This window comes from Aplidium turbinatum, chromosome 6 (genome assembly GCF_918807975.1).
Source record: "Aplidium turbinatum chromosome 6, kaAplTurb1.1, whole genome shotgun sequence".
Classification (NCBI taxonomy): domain Eukaryota; kingdom Metazoa; phylum Chordata; class Ascidiacea; order Aplousobranchia; family Polyclinidae; genus Aplidium; species Aplidium turbinatum.
This window is the reverse complement of record NC_137477.1, coordinates 3,017,080-3,029,201: the sequence shown is the minus strand read 5'-3', so window position 1 is coordinate 3,029,201 and position 12,122 is coordinate 3,017,080. Positions and strand designations below refer to the sequence as shown.

Below are 12,122 nucleotides of genomic sequence, written 5' to 3'. Positions count from 1 at the left end.
AACATGTGAGAATGTTAAAACCTATTGTGTCGTCTGGAGAAAAGAATAAAGAAAGCGTAAAAATCTAATTTTTAGAAAAATTTATTTAAACGTTTGTCCAAAGTTAGAAAAACCTGGAAATTCCTGCAAAATGTGACAAATCAGGCCATATCTTTAGATGGCCATGGTTGGACACATATCATATTAACAGTGGCTTAATGTCAGTAGTTGCCACTAATTACTTTGTACAGTACGAGTTCTAAAAAATGCCTCTATCTAGGAAGTAAACTTCAATTTTAAAGTGATCTTGATCTTACTGTTCTTCAAGATCAAGATCACCAAAAAAAAGTGATCTTCAAGATCAAGATCACGCCCATCTGTGTACATGTGCTGATTATTTCTTTATTGATTCGTTTTCACAGGATGCAACAGCTAGTCACGGTGAGGAAGAATATATAACAATGAAACCTCGAATTCAATACATGTGATGCCCTCTAACAACGATCTATGATCGACTAAGGCAATTATTTTTAAAAACGTGTAAATGTGAAATATATAATCTTGTGTCAACTATAAATATCGAACAAGACCACAATTTGGCACTGTACTGAACCTGCTCGTCGTTGCCGTCATATTTAGACTTCTGGTTAAAGCTCGATGGTTAAAGATTTGGCTCAAGAAGATCAAAAGGCAAAAGCAATTCTCCGTCTTCATCTTTATGTGCACCACTAAGTGTCTTGCCAATCACAAGCATGCATTTTCTTAACGGGTATCAAACAGGGATGGAGGAACCACGTGGGCCTGGGCCACCTACTTTATTTTCTGGGTGGGCCTAGCCCACCCACTTTTGAAAGCCAAATTTCTTTGAAAAGGTAGCGAAAACGGCAAATTAGAGAAGGAGTTCCAAAGAAAAGCTCTTCACTCATTTGATACACATTAGTTTGAGTACACAGGCCAATAACAAAAAAATTGGCACGAAAGGTGAGAGTCATTTTAGAGTATTTCAGGGCCCCTGATTCCATAAATGCACTTATTTTTTTTTGCGAATTTTCGAAACTACCAGGAATTGAATTTCGAACCAAGATTACGTTCTTTCGTAACAAGGATAAAATTTTAAGCAGCTATACTTTATTGAAGAACACAACTTTTTATATTCTGTAATTATATAAATGACCTTCGTACCTTGATGGGTGTTGCTTAGTAGGCAGTAGGCTTACCATAATAAAGAATTACGTTTGTTCATCGATGGCTTTGTTTTGCTTATTCGTCTAGTTTGTTAAGCAAAACAATGTATGTATTTTGTTGTTTGTACTTAGTTGCTTAGTTAGTAAGTCTGATACTGTTGAAGTCAACAAATATATTAAAGCAAAACACAAGCTAGGCTTATATATTCTACATCTTGTATTCTCAGGATTGCTTCACGTCGTATTTTGATTGTTACTAGGCCAGTAAACGTTAAATAGCTGTTTGTTTGGGTTGTAATCAAAGTGATTGGTTCCAAATAGCCTTTATACAACTCAGAAATATGCCTGGGATTACTTTCAGTTTTGTCTATGTAATAAACGACACGGGCTCAAAATTATAAAAAGATGTTTTTGCTGTAGGTGTAGGCATAGCCACCTAATGATACGGCCTGAATTGTCACATTTTGCAGAAATTTCCAGGTTTTTCTAACTTTGGGCGAACGTTTAAATAAATTTTTCTAAAAATTTGATTTTTACGCTTTCTTTATTCTTTTCCCCAGATGACACAATATGTTTTAACATTCTCACATGTTGAAAAACAAAGAAAATTCAATTTCGAAGATTTTAGTTAGACTGTTAATTTTCAATAACAGTCTGATTTTGCGTTTTTCAACTTACTTTTTCTCATTTGCTACTGCTTCGCCAAGGCAACGAAAAACATCTCAAAAAATGTCAGTCAAACACTAGCAGTAGTTGTAATCAAAATTTGCAAAATGTGACAAATCAGGCCGCATCTCCAGGTGGCCATGGTGTAGGCTATCTCAAAAACTAGAACCAATTCGAAAAAAACAAGTGCATTTTCGGAATCAGGGGCCTCGAAATACCCTAGGCCTAAAATGACTCTCACATGCCGTGCCTTTAAAAAAAAATTTTTTGTTGGCCTGTGTTATCTTTGATAGCTCAGTGATGAAATCTAATCTTTAAACTTTTCTGTTGAGCCCACTGTTGATGGGCAGCACATGTGGGACGTGGGTGTGGTTACGTGTGATTGGTGGAGTTATCTATAAATCAATCTAATTGTTCTCTGAGGTTAAAACAATGAAATCATTACATATTATGCAGTGCATGCACGTAGGCCTACTGTATAATGCTGCAGATTATTTCTTCCAGGTTGGTATTAACTGTATGAGTATTTTGCCTTTTTATTTGTGTGTACATCACCATATTTTGTACAGTGCTATAGAGCAGAGCAATTTAACAATTTTGTAATTTGTTTGGCAAAATCGGGCCTAAAAACAGAAATTTTTCGCTGGTTGGCATAGAAGGCAATCATGAAAACACAATGTATAAACGATTTGAAGTATTAGGAATGCAGCAATGTTATGGGGGGTCTGGGGGGCGAAGCCCCCCAGAAGTTTGATTAAGTTTGACTGCTACGCCTTTGGGCCCACCTACCTTTAAAACGGTTCCTCCATCCCTGGTATCGAACCTTTGCAATTCCGAACGTCTTATAAAGGCTTTCACACCAGCACACGATTGTGTAACCGATAACTTAATGGATGTAACAATGAAATGTCTTCTGGAAAGGTATTTAGTGTTGTTTTTAGAAACGTTGCACCACATTGCTTTAATTCAAATAAATTTATGGTATTACATTTTTGTTCCAATTACGCTATTGCCCTTAAAGTGCCCCTGACAGGATGGATCCAAGTATAGTAACTTTTTAAAGCATTTCCTAGCGCAGAATTAAACTTAGCAAACTTTTTAATCCTAACCTCGTAGCTCGACTGGTTAGGGCGTAATTTAGTCAAACGACTGCTCCGCAGCGCCACCACAGGCGAAACTCCATATTTCACTGCTCTGGGACGACTTTGGTGGTATTACGTCATCCTAAGTGGACGTCGTTAGCAACGGATGAAACAAACGCTTCCTAGATGTAATTGGTGGATCACAGTTTGGTCGGAGTTGGTACAAGCGGTTGCTTTTTTCGAAGATTTATTGTTTTTTGCAGTTTAATAAAACTGTACTGGATACGTTCCTACAAAACCTAAAATATACTTGAAGTAAAAAATGAAGAAATCGTACGAATCATCATTCATATTTAATTCATCATCACTATTCAAAAATAAATAAAAGTTCTCTCTCTGTCTCATAATGTGCCTTCAGTTGGCCATTGAAATCCTGTGTAACGGCCATCTGGATCTGGAAAGTTGTTTCGGATTCGCCAAACAATGCATGACGGCATCACAATCCGATTGTTGCTTCCGAGAGCATCACCTTGAAGTATACACTCCAATACATGCCTGTAGGCATTTTTACTTTAGTGGTATTAACAAAATCATCTTCAGTGAAGTGAACATATACGACTAGTTTTGTATGGCCCATCCCACTTTCGAACACTTGAAGAAAACTTTGATCATTTTCTTCTCAGTACCTTGTTTTGTGGGAAAGTGGGAAAAGAAAGCACACGGTCTTTGTCACTGACAAGTGACAATGTCACATAAACAGCAATTTGTACGCATTGCCTCAACCATAAATTAAAGGTGCTGTTTGTGAGATACTGTTGTTACACTGCAAATGGCTATAGCCAGATTAGGACAAATAAAATAGTATGAAAATTGTAGCCCTATGAAACAACAATTTCAATTGAATTGAGATGCTGTTTGATAAAAGTAAACTCAACTTATTTGATCGAAACCTGATAGTAATAATAAGTTCACTTTTTCATTTCGGTAATTCTTAATTTGCACATGCTTTAGACCAACAGAGCCCCACACATTCACGTTTTGCAGTAGCCGTACCATACTTTACCAAGTCATCACAGAGAAAGAATGTATCCTTCCCGCTTAATGTGACGTCACAACGGTGTTGCCGTTTTTATTTTCGCAATTAAATGAGTGCCAGATTCGCCGATGTCAACGAAAGTTTGCAAGCGTGTAACTTAGTAGCCTGTTGATATTTTTTACGATTTGCTGGTCAGGTAAGTTTGTTAGTGTCATCGTTTTGGTATCTTAGGTAAATTTAGCGAATTTATTTTCCTGTCAGAGGCACTTTAACAATATGATTGTCAACTGTTAAAACCTGACTAACCTAATATCGAGATATAGACATATTTTCTTACCTTACATCAAGGAATATTTTTTCCAAAGTTATGATTTTTGTACAACTTTAAGATGTTAAATGTTCTGTAATATTAGCAAAAAAAAAAGTTTGTTGGTAACCTAGATCCTAGATTGGATATACTGTAAAATCGCTAATTGTATAGGTAATTAGTAAACGCAAATATATAAACAAAATGGAATTGGAAATATTTTTTGTTGTTGCTTTTAATGATCTGGAGAAGGGTTTTATCTATGACCTGCCGTAAAATGTTTTTTTGGCATGTAAAAAGTCCTTTTGTTAATTGCAATTGAAAGTTCTATTTGTATAAACATAAAAATTTACTGTGTTCTGTACAGACGTTAATTTTCAATCATGAATACAATAGCAAACAATGTCACATGTGGTGGCTGCATTTATTTTGCAATGACTTGTGAATTAACTATTGTTTTAAGTTTGTAGGTTACATCTTTTCAACGATACGTTACGTTTAGTATCCCATCGGTCTTTACTCACATTTGTTGATCACTGTCAATGGATTGAAATACGTTGATTGGTTTAAAATAAATTGTTTATTATCATTGACTGTTATAAGTTACATAATATTAAAGCGTTTCATGGAATGCTGACTAGGTTGATGAGATCTAACGAGTCGTGAATCTGCTGAAGAGTAGACAAGAGCTAAGGCTGCTATACACAAAGTGTCAGCCCTCGTCTCCAGCAGGAGCCTGCCAGGCGCTTGAGTAGCGCAGCGCCGGATATCAGTTTCTTGCGCAGTCACACCAAGTGGTGACAGTATGACCTAATGTTTGCAGATGACTTGTGTGTATTTAGTCCAAGTGCTAAAGGTCCCCAAAAACTTATTGATGTCTGTGAGTCCTATGCTTTTACAGTAGACATGACATTATTTTCAACTGTAACAAAACAGTTGGATAGGTTTATCAATGTCGCACATTTAAAGTTTTGACTTCTCCATGCATGCGGCTGTACAATAGGCTACACAAACTAATTTTTTTTGATGATAGGCCTACTATTTACCATAGTCCGCCCCGTTAGCTCAGTGGTTACACGCCCGGTTCAAGATCACACAGCGCTGGTTCGACTCTAGGGGTGTGCACATGAGCAACGCATTTCAGAACTGCTCTTCATTCAGCGGCACCTAATGGATGGAATAGTTCCCCAGACAACAACACTTCAACAATCGGAAAACTTCACTCTTTCGTTCTCTGTGACCGGCCCTGGGTCAAGAGCCTCTAATTTAGAGTTATAAAAACTTGTTGACAAAGTTAAGGTGAAAAATTATAATTTTAAGCAGTTTGTGTAAGCAAGAGCTCTAAAAAGGAATCTTCCTTGAATTTTAAATTGCTTTCTTAGTATGCTATTAACCACAAGACTGATTTCTAATAGAAAATAAACTAAAAAAGTCGTATTTTATTAACTTAGATTAACAGTTTGTGAAAATATGGTTTTTGAAACTAAAAAAGTGTTAGTCGTTAATTGCCCAACAAAAGTATAAATTGAAAACTGGTTAGTAATGTGGAAGTGCACTCACAAATTAATCTAAAATTATAGAGTTTTTATAATTTTTGGCATTTACGTGAATGTTAAAAAAGTTGTTGGGTTTATGTTGCTGATACAGTTGGAGTAACGTTTATTTTGCGTTATGGTCATTGCCTAGTGCATTGCACTGGGTCACGTGCACTTGATTACGTCGTGCCGCCCTGTGGCTGTGAGTAGTTGGTAATTACGGCAGCAGGACTTCTTGGTAGCTACACAATGATTTGTCCTTAGTTCATTCTAGCTCTACTCGCGTTGAGACCTCTTTTCAATTCCTTTACGTTTACCTACAAGCGTAACAGTGGTGTCAGAAGTAAAATAGAATCTACGTTGCAGTTTTCTGAAGTGAGAAGATTATTACCTTGTCGCAGTGGTTTCTGCACAAATTAGTCATGGAAGAAACAGTCAAAGCAATGCTAGCCACAATGGAGAAACAGCAGGAACAGTTTTTATCAACGTTAAATGACATTAGTCGAATGCAAACCAACGAATCAGCGCCAAAGTTTGAAAGTTTCAACCAGGATAAGGAAAAATGGAAACAGTATATGCAAAGGTTCTTGCATCACATGGACATTTACAATGTTGCAACTGATGACAAGAAAAAGGCATGTTTGTTATCCTGGGTTGGACCCGAGACGTATAGCTTGATTGAGAATCTTTTTGGTGACAAAAACGTACGTGATAAATCGTTCAACCAAATTTCAGAGAAGTTAGCATCGCATTTTAAAGAAACCATCCATGTTCAAGCAGCGCGCCATAGTTTTTACAACTGTAAATTACAAGTGGGTCAGTCTTATAAAGATTGGACAGCAACTTTACGAGGGCTTGCTCAAAATTGTGAGTTTATATGCAAAAGTGAGCAGTGCAATCATCTCAGCTATGTGGACGAGCAGATTAGAGATGTTATTGTATTAAACACCCCACACCCTGAAGTCAGGCGTCAATGCTTAACGAATTTAAATTTTTCACTTGATGATGTTCTCAACAAAGCTGAAGTTTATATCAGAACTGTGCAAACCGATAATATCCTAAGAGAGGAAGGGACATCAGATGAAGCAGTTGTCGTTAATAAGATGTCCGCAACCTACATTAAGAAGAGAAAGAAACCTTCAGTTGATTCCACACATCAAGGTCGCAAGGCGTGGAAGTCATGTCAGGATTGTTTTTCTAAACATTCTAAGGGTGAATGTCCGTTCAAAAGTTACGTGTGTTACAAGTGCGGAAAAAAAGGGCACATCAAATCTGTGTGCCAGGCAAAGGGGTTACAACGCCAGCAGAAAGACCGAGTAGAAGCTATAGGCCATGTAAGCAGTTGCAACCAAATTCGAAAGACACCTCCATGGAAGGAAAAGCGGAACTCAAAAGCTTACCAACGCATCGGAAAGCAAATTGGATCCGTGCCGAAGTTAACGGCAAACCGTTCACGTGCCAGTGGGACACTGGCTCAACATGTTCCATGGTTGGATTAGATGGATACCACGAGTTAGGTTCTCCCACGTGCTATCCATCAGAAACCTCACTACATGCTTATGGTGGTAGGCCTTTGCATGTTAAAGGTCAATGCTTCGTAAATGTTAAAATAGGTTGTCAACGAAAGTCAAGGATGAAGTTAATCGTACTAAATGAAAACAAAGGCACAACCTAATGGGTCTAGACTGGAGTGACAGTTTTGGCTTGACCAGTCAGGGTATTTCGGTGTTAGATCAAGTTTCAGATAAGAAAAAACATCTCGTATCTTCACAAGTTCAGCAGACAGAAGAATCCTTACTAAAGCAGAGGGAAAGGCAAGTTTCAGCTTTAACTTGCAAATTTTCCAGAGTTTTTTCGTCTGATCTTGGGAAATGTGTTAAGACAAAAGTTTCTATACACTTAAAACCGGAAGCAAAGCCCGTTTTTTCCAAACCAAGATCAATTCCATTTTCCAAAAAGCAAGCTATCAAAGAAGAATTGGACAGACTTGTGGAGCACAACGTTTTGCAGCCAATAAATTATAGCGACTGGGCAGCTCCGATCGTAGCGGTGTCGAAAGCGAATGGAAGTATACGAATTTGCGGTGATTTCAAGGGACTGAACCAGCAAATACAAGTGGATCAACATCCGTTGCCGACGTTGGACACGTTGCTGGAATCGCTGGGAAAAGGTCAGTACTTTTCTAAAATTGACTTGTCGGATGCTTACTTGCAATTAGAGCTTGATGACGAAGCAAAAAAACTTTGCGTCATAAACACACCTTTTGGTCTTTTCCAATACAATCGTATGTGTTTCGGTGTGGCGTCAAGCCCAGCCCAATTTCAACGTTGCATGGATAAAATGATTTCGGGAATCCCTGGTGTAGCAGCATATCTAGATGATATCTTAGTTACGGGACCGACAGAAAAAGATCATTGAAATAACTTAAATAAGCTTATGGATCGTTTAAGCGAGTATGGGTTTTGTGTTAAAGTACAAAAATGTGAATTTTTCAAGGATTCGGTTGAATATCTTGGTCATGTAATCGACAAAGACGGCAAGCGACCGTCGAGCACATCAGTCGAAGCAATAAAACAATTACCCCAGCCGCAAAACCTTCAAGAACTTCAAGCTTTTTTAGGGAAAATTAACTATTATGGTCGTTTTATAGCAGATCTTCCAGACAAGGCAAAACCTTTAAATTCTTTGTTGAAGAAAGGAGCAGTATTCAGGTGGACACAACATTGCAAACTCGCTTTTCAACAACTGAAGGAGGACGTGATCAATGCAACCACGCTAAGTCACTACGATGAGAGCAAACAACTCATACTAGCCACCGATGCATCCCAATACGGAATAGGAGCAGTTTTGATGCAGAAGCACGATGGTGTGGAACGTCCACTCGCCCATGCATCGAAAACTTTGAGTGAAACGCAGAAGAGGTACTCACAAATTGAACGAGAAGCGCTCTCTATCATCTATGGAGTAACGAAGTTTCACCAATACCTGTACGGTAGGAAGTTTACTTTAATTACGGATCATAAGCCACTAGTTTCGATTTTCTCACCAAAAAAGAATCTACCAGTCCTAACAGCTCAGCGTCTTCAACGATGGGCTATTACTTTAATGGCATATCAATATGATATTCAATACAAGCCAACTAATCTGCGTGGCAATGCAGATGGGCTGTCTAGATTGCCTACGGGGGTAGACAAAGCGTTTGATGAAAAGGAGGAGCGAAAGAATGCGGAGGTTTCTCATTCTGTAGAGGAAACCATGGACGGTTTACCTTTAACATCGAACGAGCTTAAAACAAAAACGCTTCACGATTCGGTCTTAAAATTAGTTCTGTCGTATATCCAGGACGGTTGGCCTAGAATATTACCTGACAATGATAAGCTGCGCTGCTATGCTTCGTATAAAGACTCGATGTGGGTAGAAAACGATGTAATACTTTTACAACGTAACGGTTTTCCACGAGCAGTAATTCCGCAATGTTTGCAGGCACAAGTTTTAAAACTCTTGCATGAAGGTCACTGGGGAATCACCCGAACGAAGCAGATGGCACGCAGATACGTATGGTGGCCGGAGTTGAACAAAAGCATCGAAGAGATGGTGAAGTCGTGCGGACCTTGCAGGCTTGTCGCAAAAGCTCCGGACAAAGAGTACCAAGCATGGCCGAAAACTACAAAGCCGTGGCAGCGGATTCATCTCGACTATGCTGGACCTTTCTTAGGAAAGATGTGGCTGATTTGCGTTGATGCTCACTCAAAATATCCTTATGTTTCTATGCAGAACATCGGACAGGCAACTTCTAAAGCAACGATCAGCGCACTTCAACAAATCTTTGCGATAGAAGGCTCTCCGGACACGATTGTCTCAGACAACGGAAGCCAGTTTACGTCCGGAGAGTTCAAGACATTTTGCATCAAGTTAGGAATACATCATATCACCTCGCCAGTGTTCCATCCTGCTTCAAATGGAGAAGCGGAACGCTTTGTCCAGACTTTCAAAAGGGCGATGAAAAAGAACTATAAGGGAGAAGTGAGCAAGCAAAATGCGCATCTCTTAGTAGTCACAACGTACAGAAGCACACCACACCCATGCCTCGACTGGAAGACTCCAGCCGAAGTTCTTCATGGGCGCCAGCCGAAAACGCTATTGTCCTTGTTCTCGCCAAAGAAAAGAAGTAATTCAAAACAAGAACCTGCATCTCATAAGCGAAGCTATGAAGAAGGTTCATTAGTTTATGCTCGAAACTATGCATCTGGTTCGAAGTGGCTACCAAGTACGGTAATTAAAAGACGAGGACGTGTCCTGTACAACGTACGAACGGAACGAGGTGTTTGGAAGAGACACATCAATCAACTTCAACCCAGGTTTCACAACGTTCATACTGAAAGTAAAAGTGACTTTTCTGATTCAAGTAAAGTGAAGGTTGCACCAATTCCAAAGAAAGATTCCGAATCGACCGATACCAATGAACACTCTGGGCATAGTAAAGCTGTCCCACAAAGACGCTATCCAGTTCGAAACAGACGCAGACCTGATTTTTATCAGGCTTAGTCAATACGTTTGTTAGTCGTATGTGCTTCTGACCCTAATTGTAATATGACATTATTGCAGTGATCTGTCAGAAGCACTATATATATTACGTATGTTAAGTCGTGAATACTTGGTTAGTATCACCCTCCCTTAGCTGTAATGTTTTATTTCTACGGCTAAGTGTTAATTTATAAGGGAGGAGTGATACAGTTGGAGTAACGTTTATTTTGCGTTATGGTCATTGCCTAGTGCATTGCACTGGGTCACGTGCACTTGATTACGTCGTGCCGCCCTGTGGCTGTGAGTAGTTGGTAATTACGGCAGCAGGACTTCTTGGTAGCTACACAATGATTTGTCCTTAGTTCATTCTAGCTCTACTCGCGTTGAGACCTCTTTTCAATTCCTTTACGTTTACCTACAAGCGTAACAGTTGCTTTTTTTTTAAATTGCCAATTCATCCCTTAGAGTTTAAAAGTATGCGACCAGGAATAACCTATCAAGGCTTTGTCAGTCCGAGGATAAAGATTCAAAACCAACCAACCTATCATTAGTGATGACGCTGACATTAAAATGCAAGTGCGATCTCTTTATGTTGTTGCCAATCAGCTTAGGTTCAAGTTTGGAAATTGCTCTACCGAAGTTAAAAATGTAATGTACCAATCATATTGCATGCCAATCTATGGTTCTCAGCTATGGCGTAATTATAAAACTTGTAGGCTACCTTAAATAGCATACGAGTTGCTTACAACGACTCGTGCAGAATTATTCACAATTTGTCGAAATACGACAGTGCTAGAGTGTATCAGGTACAGAACGACGTTCTATGGACTTTGTGTCTGATGCAAATAAATAAATATTTTTATTTAGTTGCCAGTAGAAAAAAAATAAATAAACTGTACAGAAGCGTTGTTAAAAGTGATGACTATTTGTCACTTGCATCAAAGTAACAAACACTGCATGTTGGTATAAAACATAATCTAGCTCTATAAACTGTAGGGATATCGCTGCACTATAGTGCTGCTAAAACTGTTGTGATTTTCATTTTCATTCTTGTGTAAACAGCGAACACAAATCAGGATAATAAGCAAAAGCTTTGAGGATATGACACTCATCACACTGATGCAACATAACCCTACTACTTTATACAAGCAGTGTAGAAATGATGTCACTTGCAGCAAATTAACGATAGTTATTATATCAACAACCTGTTATTCTTTTATATTGGATATTTTTTGTTGTGTAGTACCTTTCTCTAATTTAGATATCTGATGCTGTGGATAAGATATCAAAGTTTTATTTAAGCCTCGTACTTAACAGATTGACCACTTGAAACATGAGGTTGATTAAATACTGCAAGTCTGTTTAGTTTTGTTGTATGGTTGACAGAACGCGTCACAGCAAATGAAATCATTTGGTATGCATTGAAAACGCTTGGACAATAATAATAATAATAATTATTATTCAACTAACAACGACGATGGCAGCTATGATATACAAAGACAGCTGAATCTGTACTACAACCACTCCAGCACGTAGGGATAGGTCTTTAGCAGTATATAATTTTTTTGTTTTTCAATGTTTATTCAGCAATAGCCCGATAAAAGCAAAGCATCGTTTCTACGGTAGTCAATATCGTGTTGTATGCATCACATTGTTAGGATCAACTCTAGGGAGTATCATTGTTTGCAATATTGTAGTTAGAGCCTTTCAGACTAAGCAAGCTTGTTTGTACAAGTCGAATATTTTAACCTTTTTTAATTGCGCAAAAGTTGATTCAAATTGCATTTGATAAAAATTGCACGCCATGCT

The 12,122-nt window shown here is 38.4% G+C and overlaps 1 protein-coding gene across 1 annotated transcript in view; it reads left to right on the top strand.

Annotated features, from left to right (window-relative positions):
- Positions 1 to 467, top strand: part of LOC145771790 (uncharacterized) — a 55,554-nt gene extending 55,087 nt beyond the window's left edge. Inside the window, exon 14 of the mRNA XM_082583521.1 lies at positions 402 to 467. Coding sequence (XP_082439647.1) covers positions 402 to 467 — 66 coding nt within the window. The remainder of the gene's footprint in view (positions 1 to 401) is intronic.
- The last annotated feature ends 11,655 nt before the right edge of the window (positions 468 to 12,122 follow it).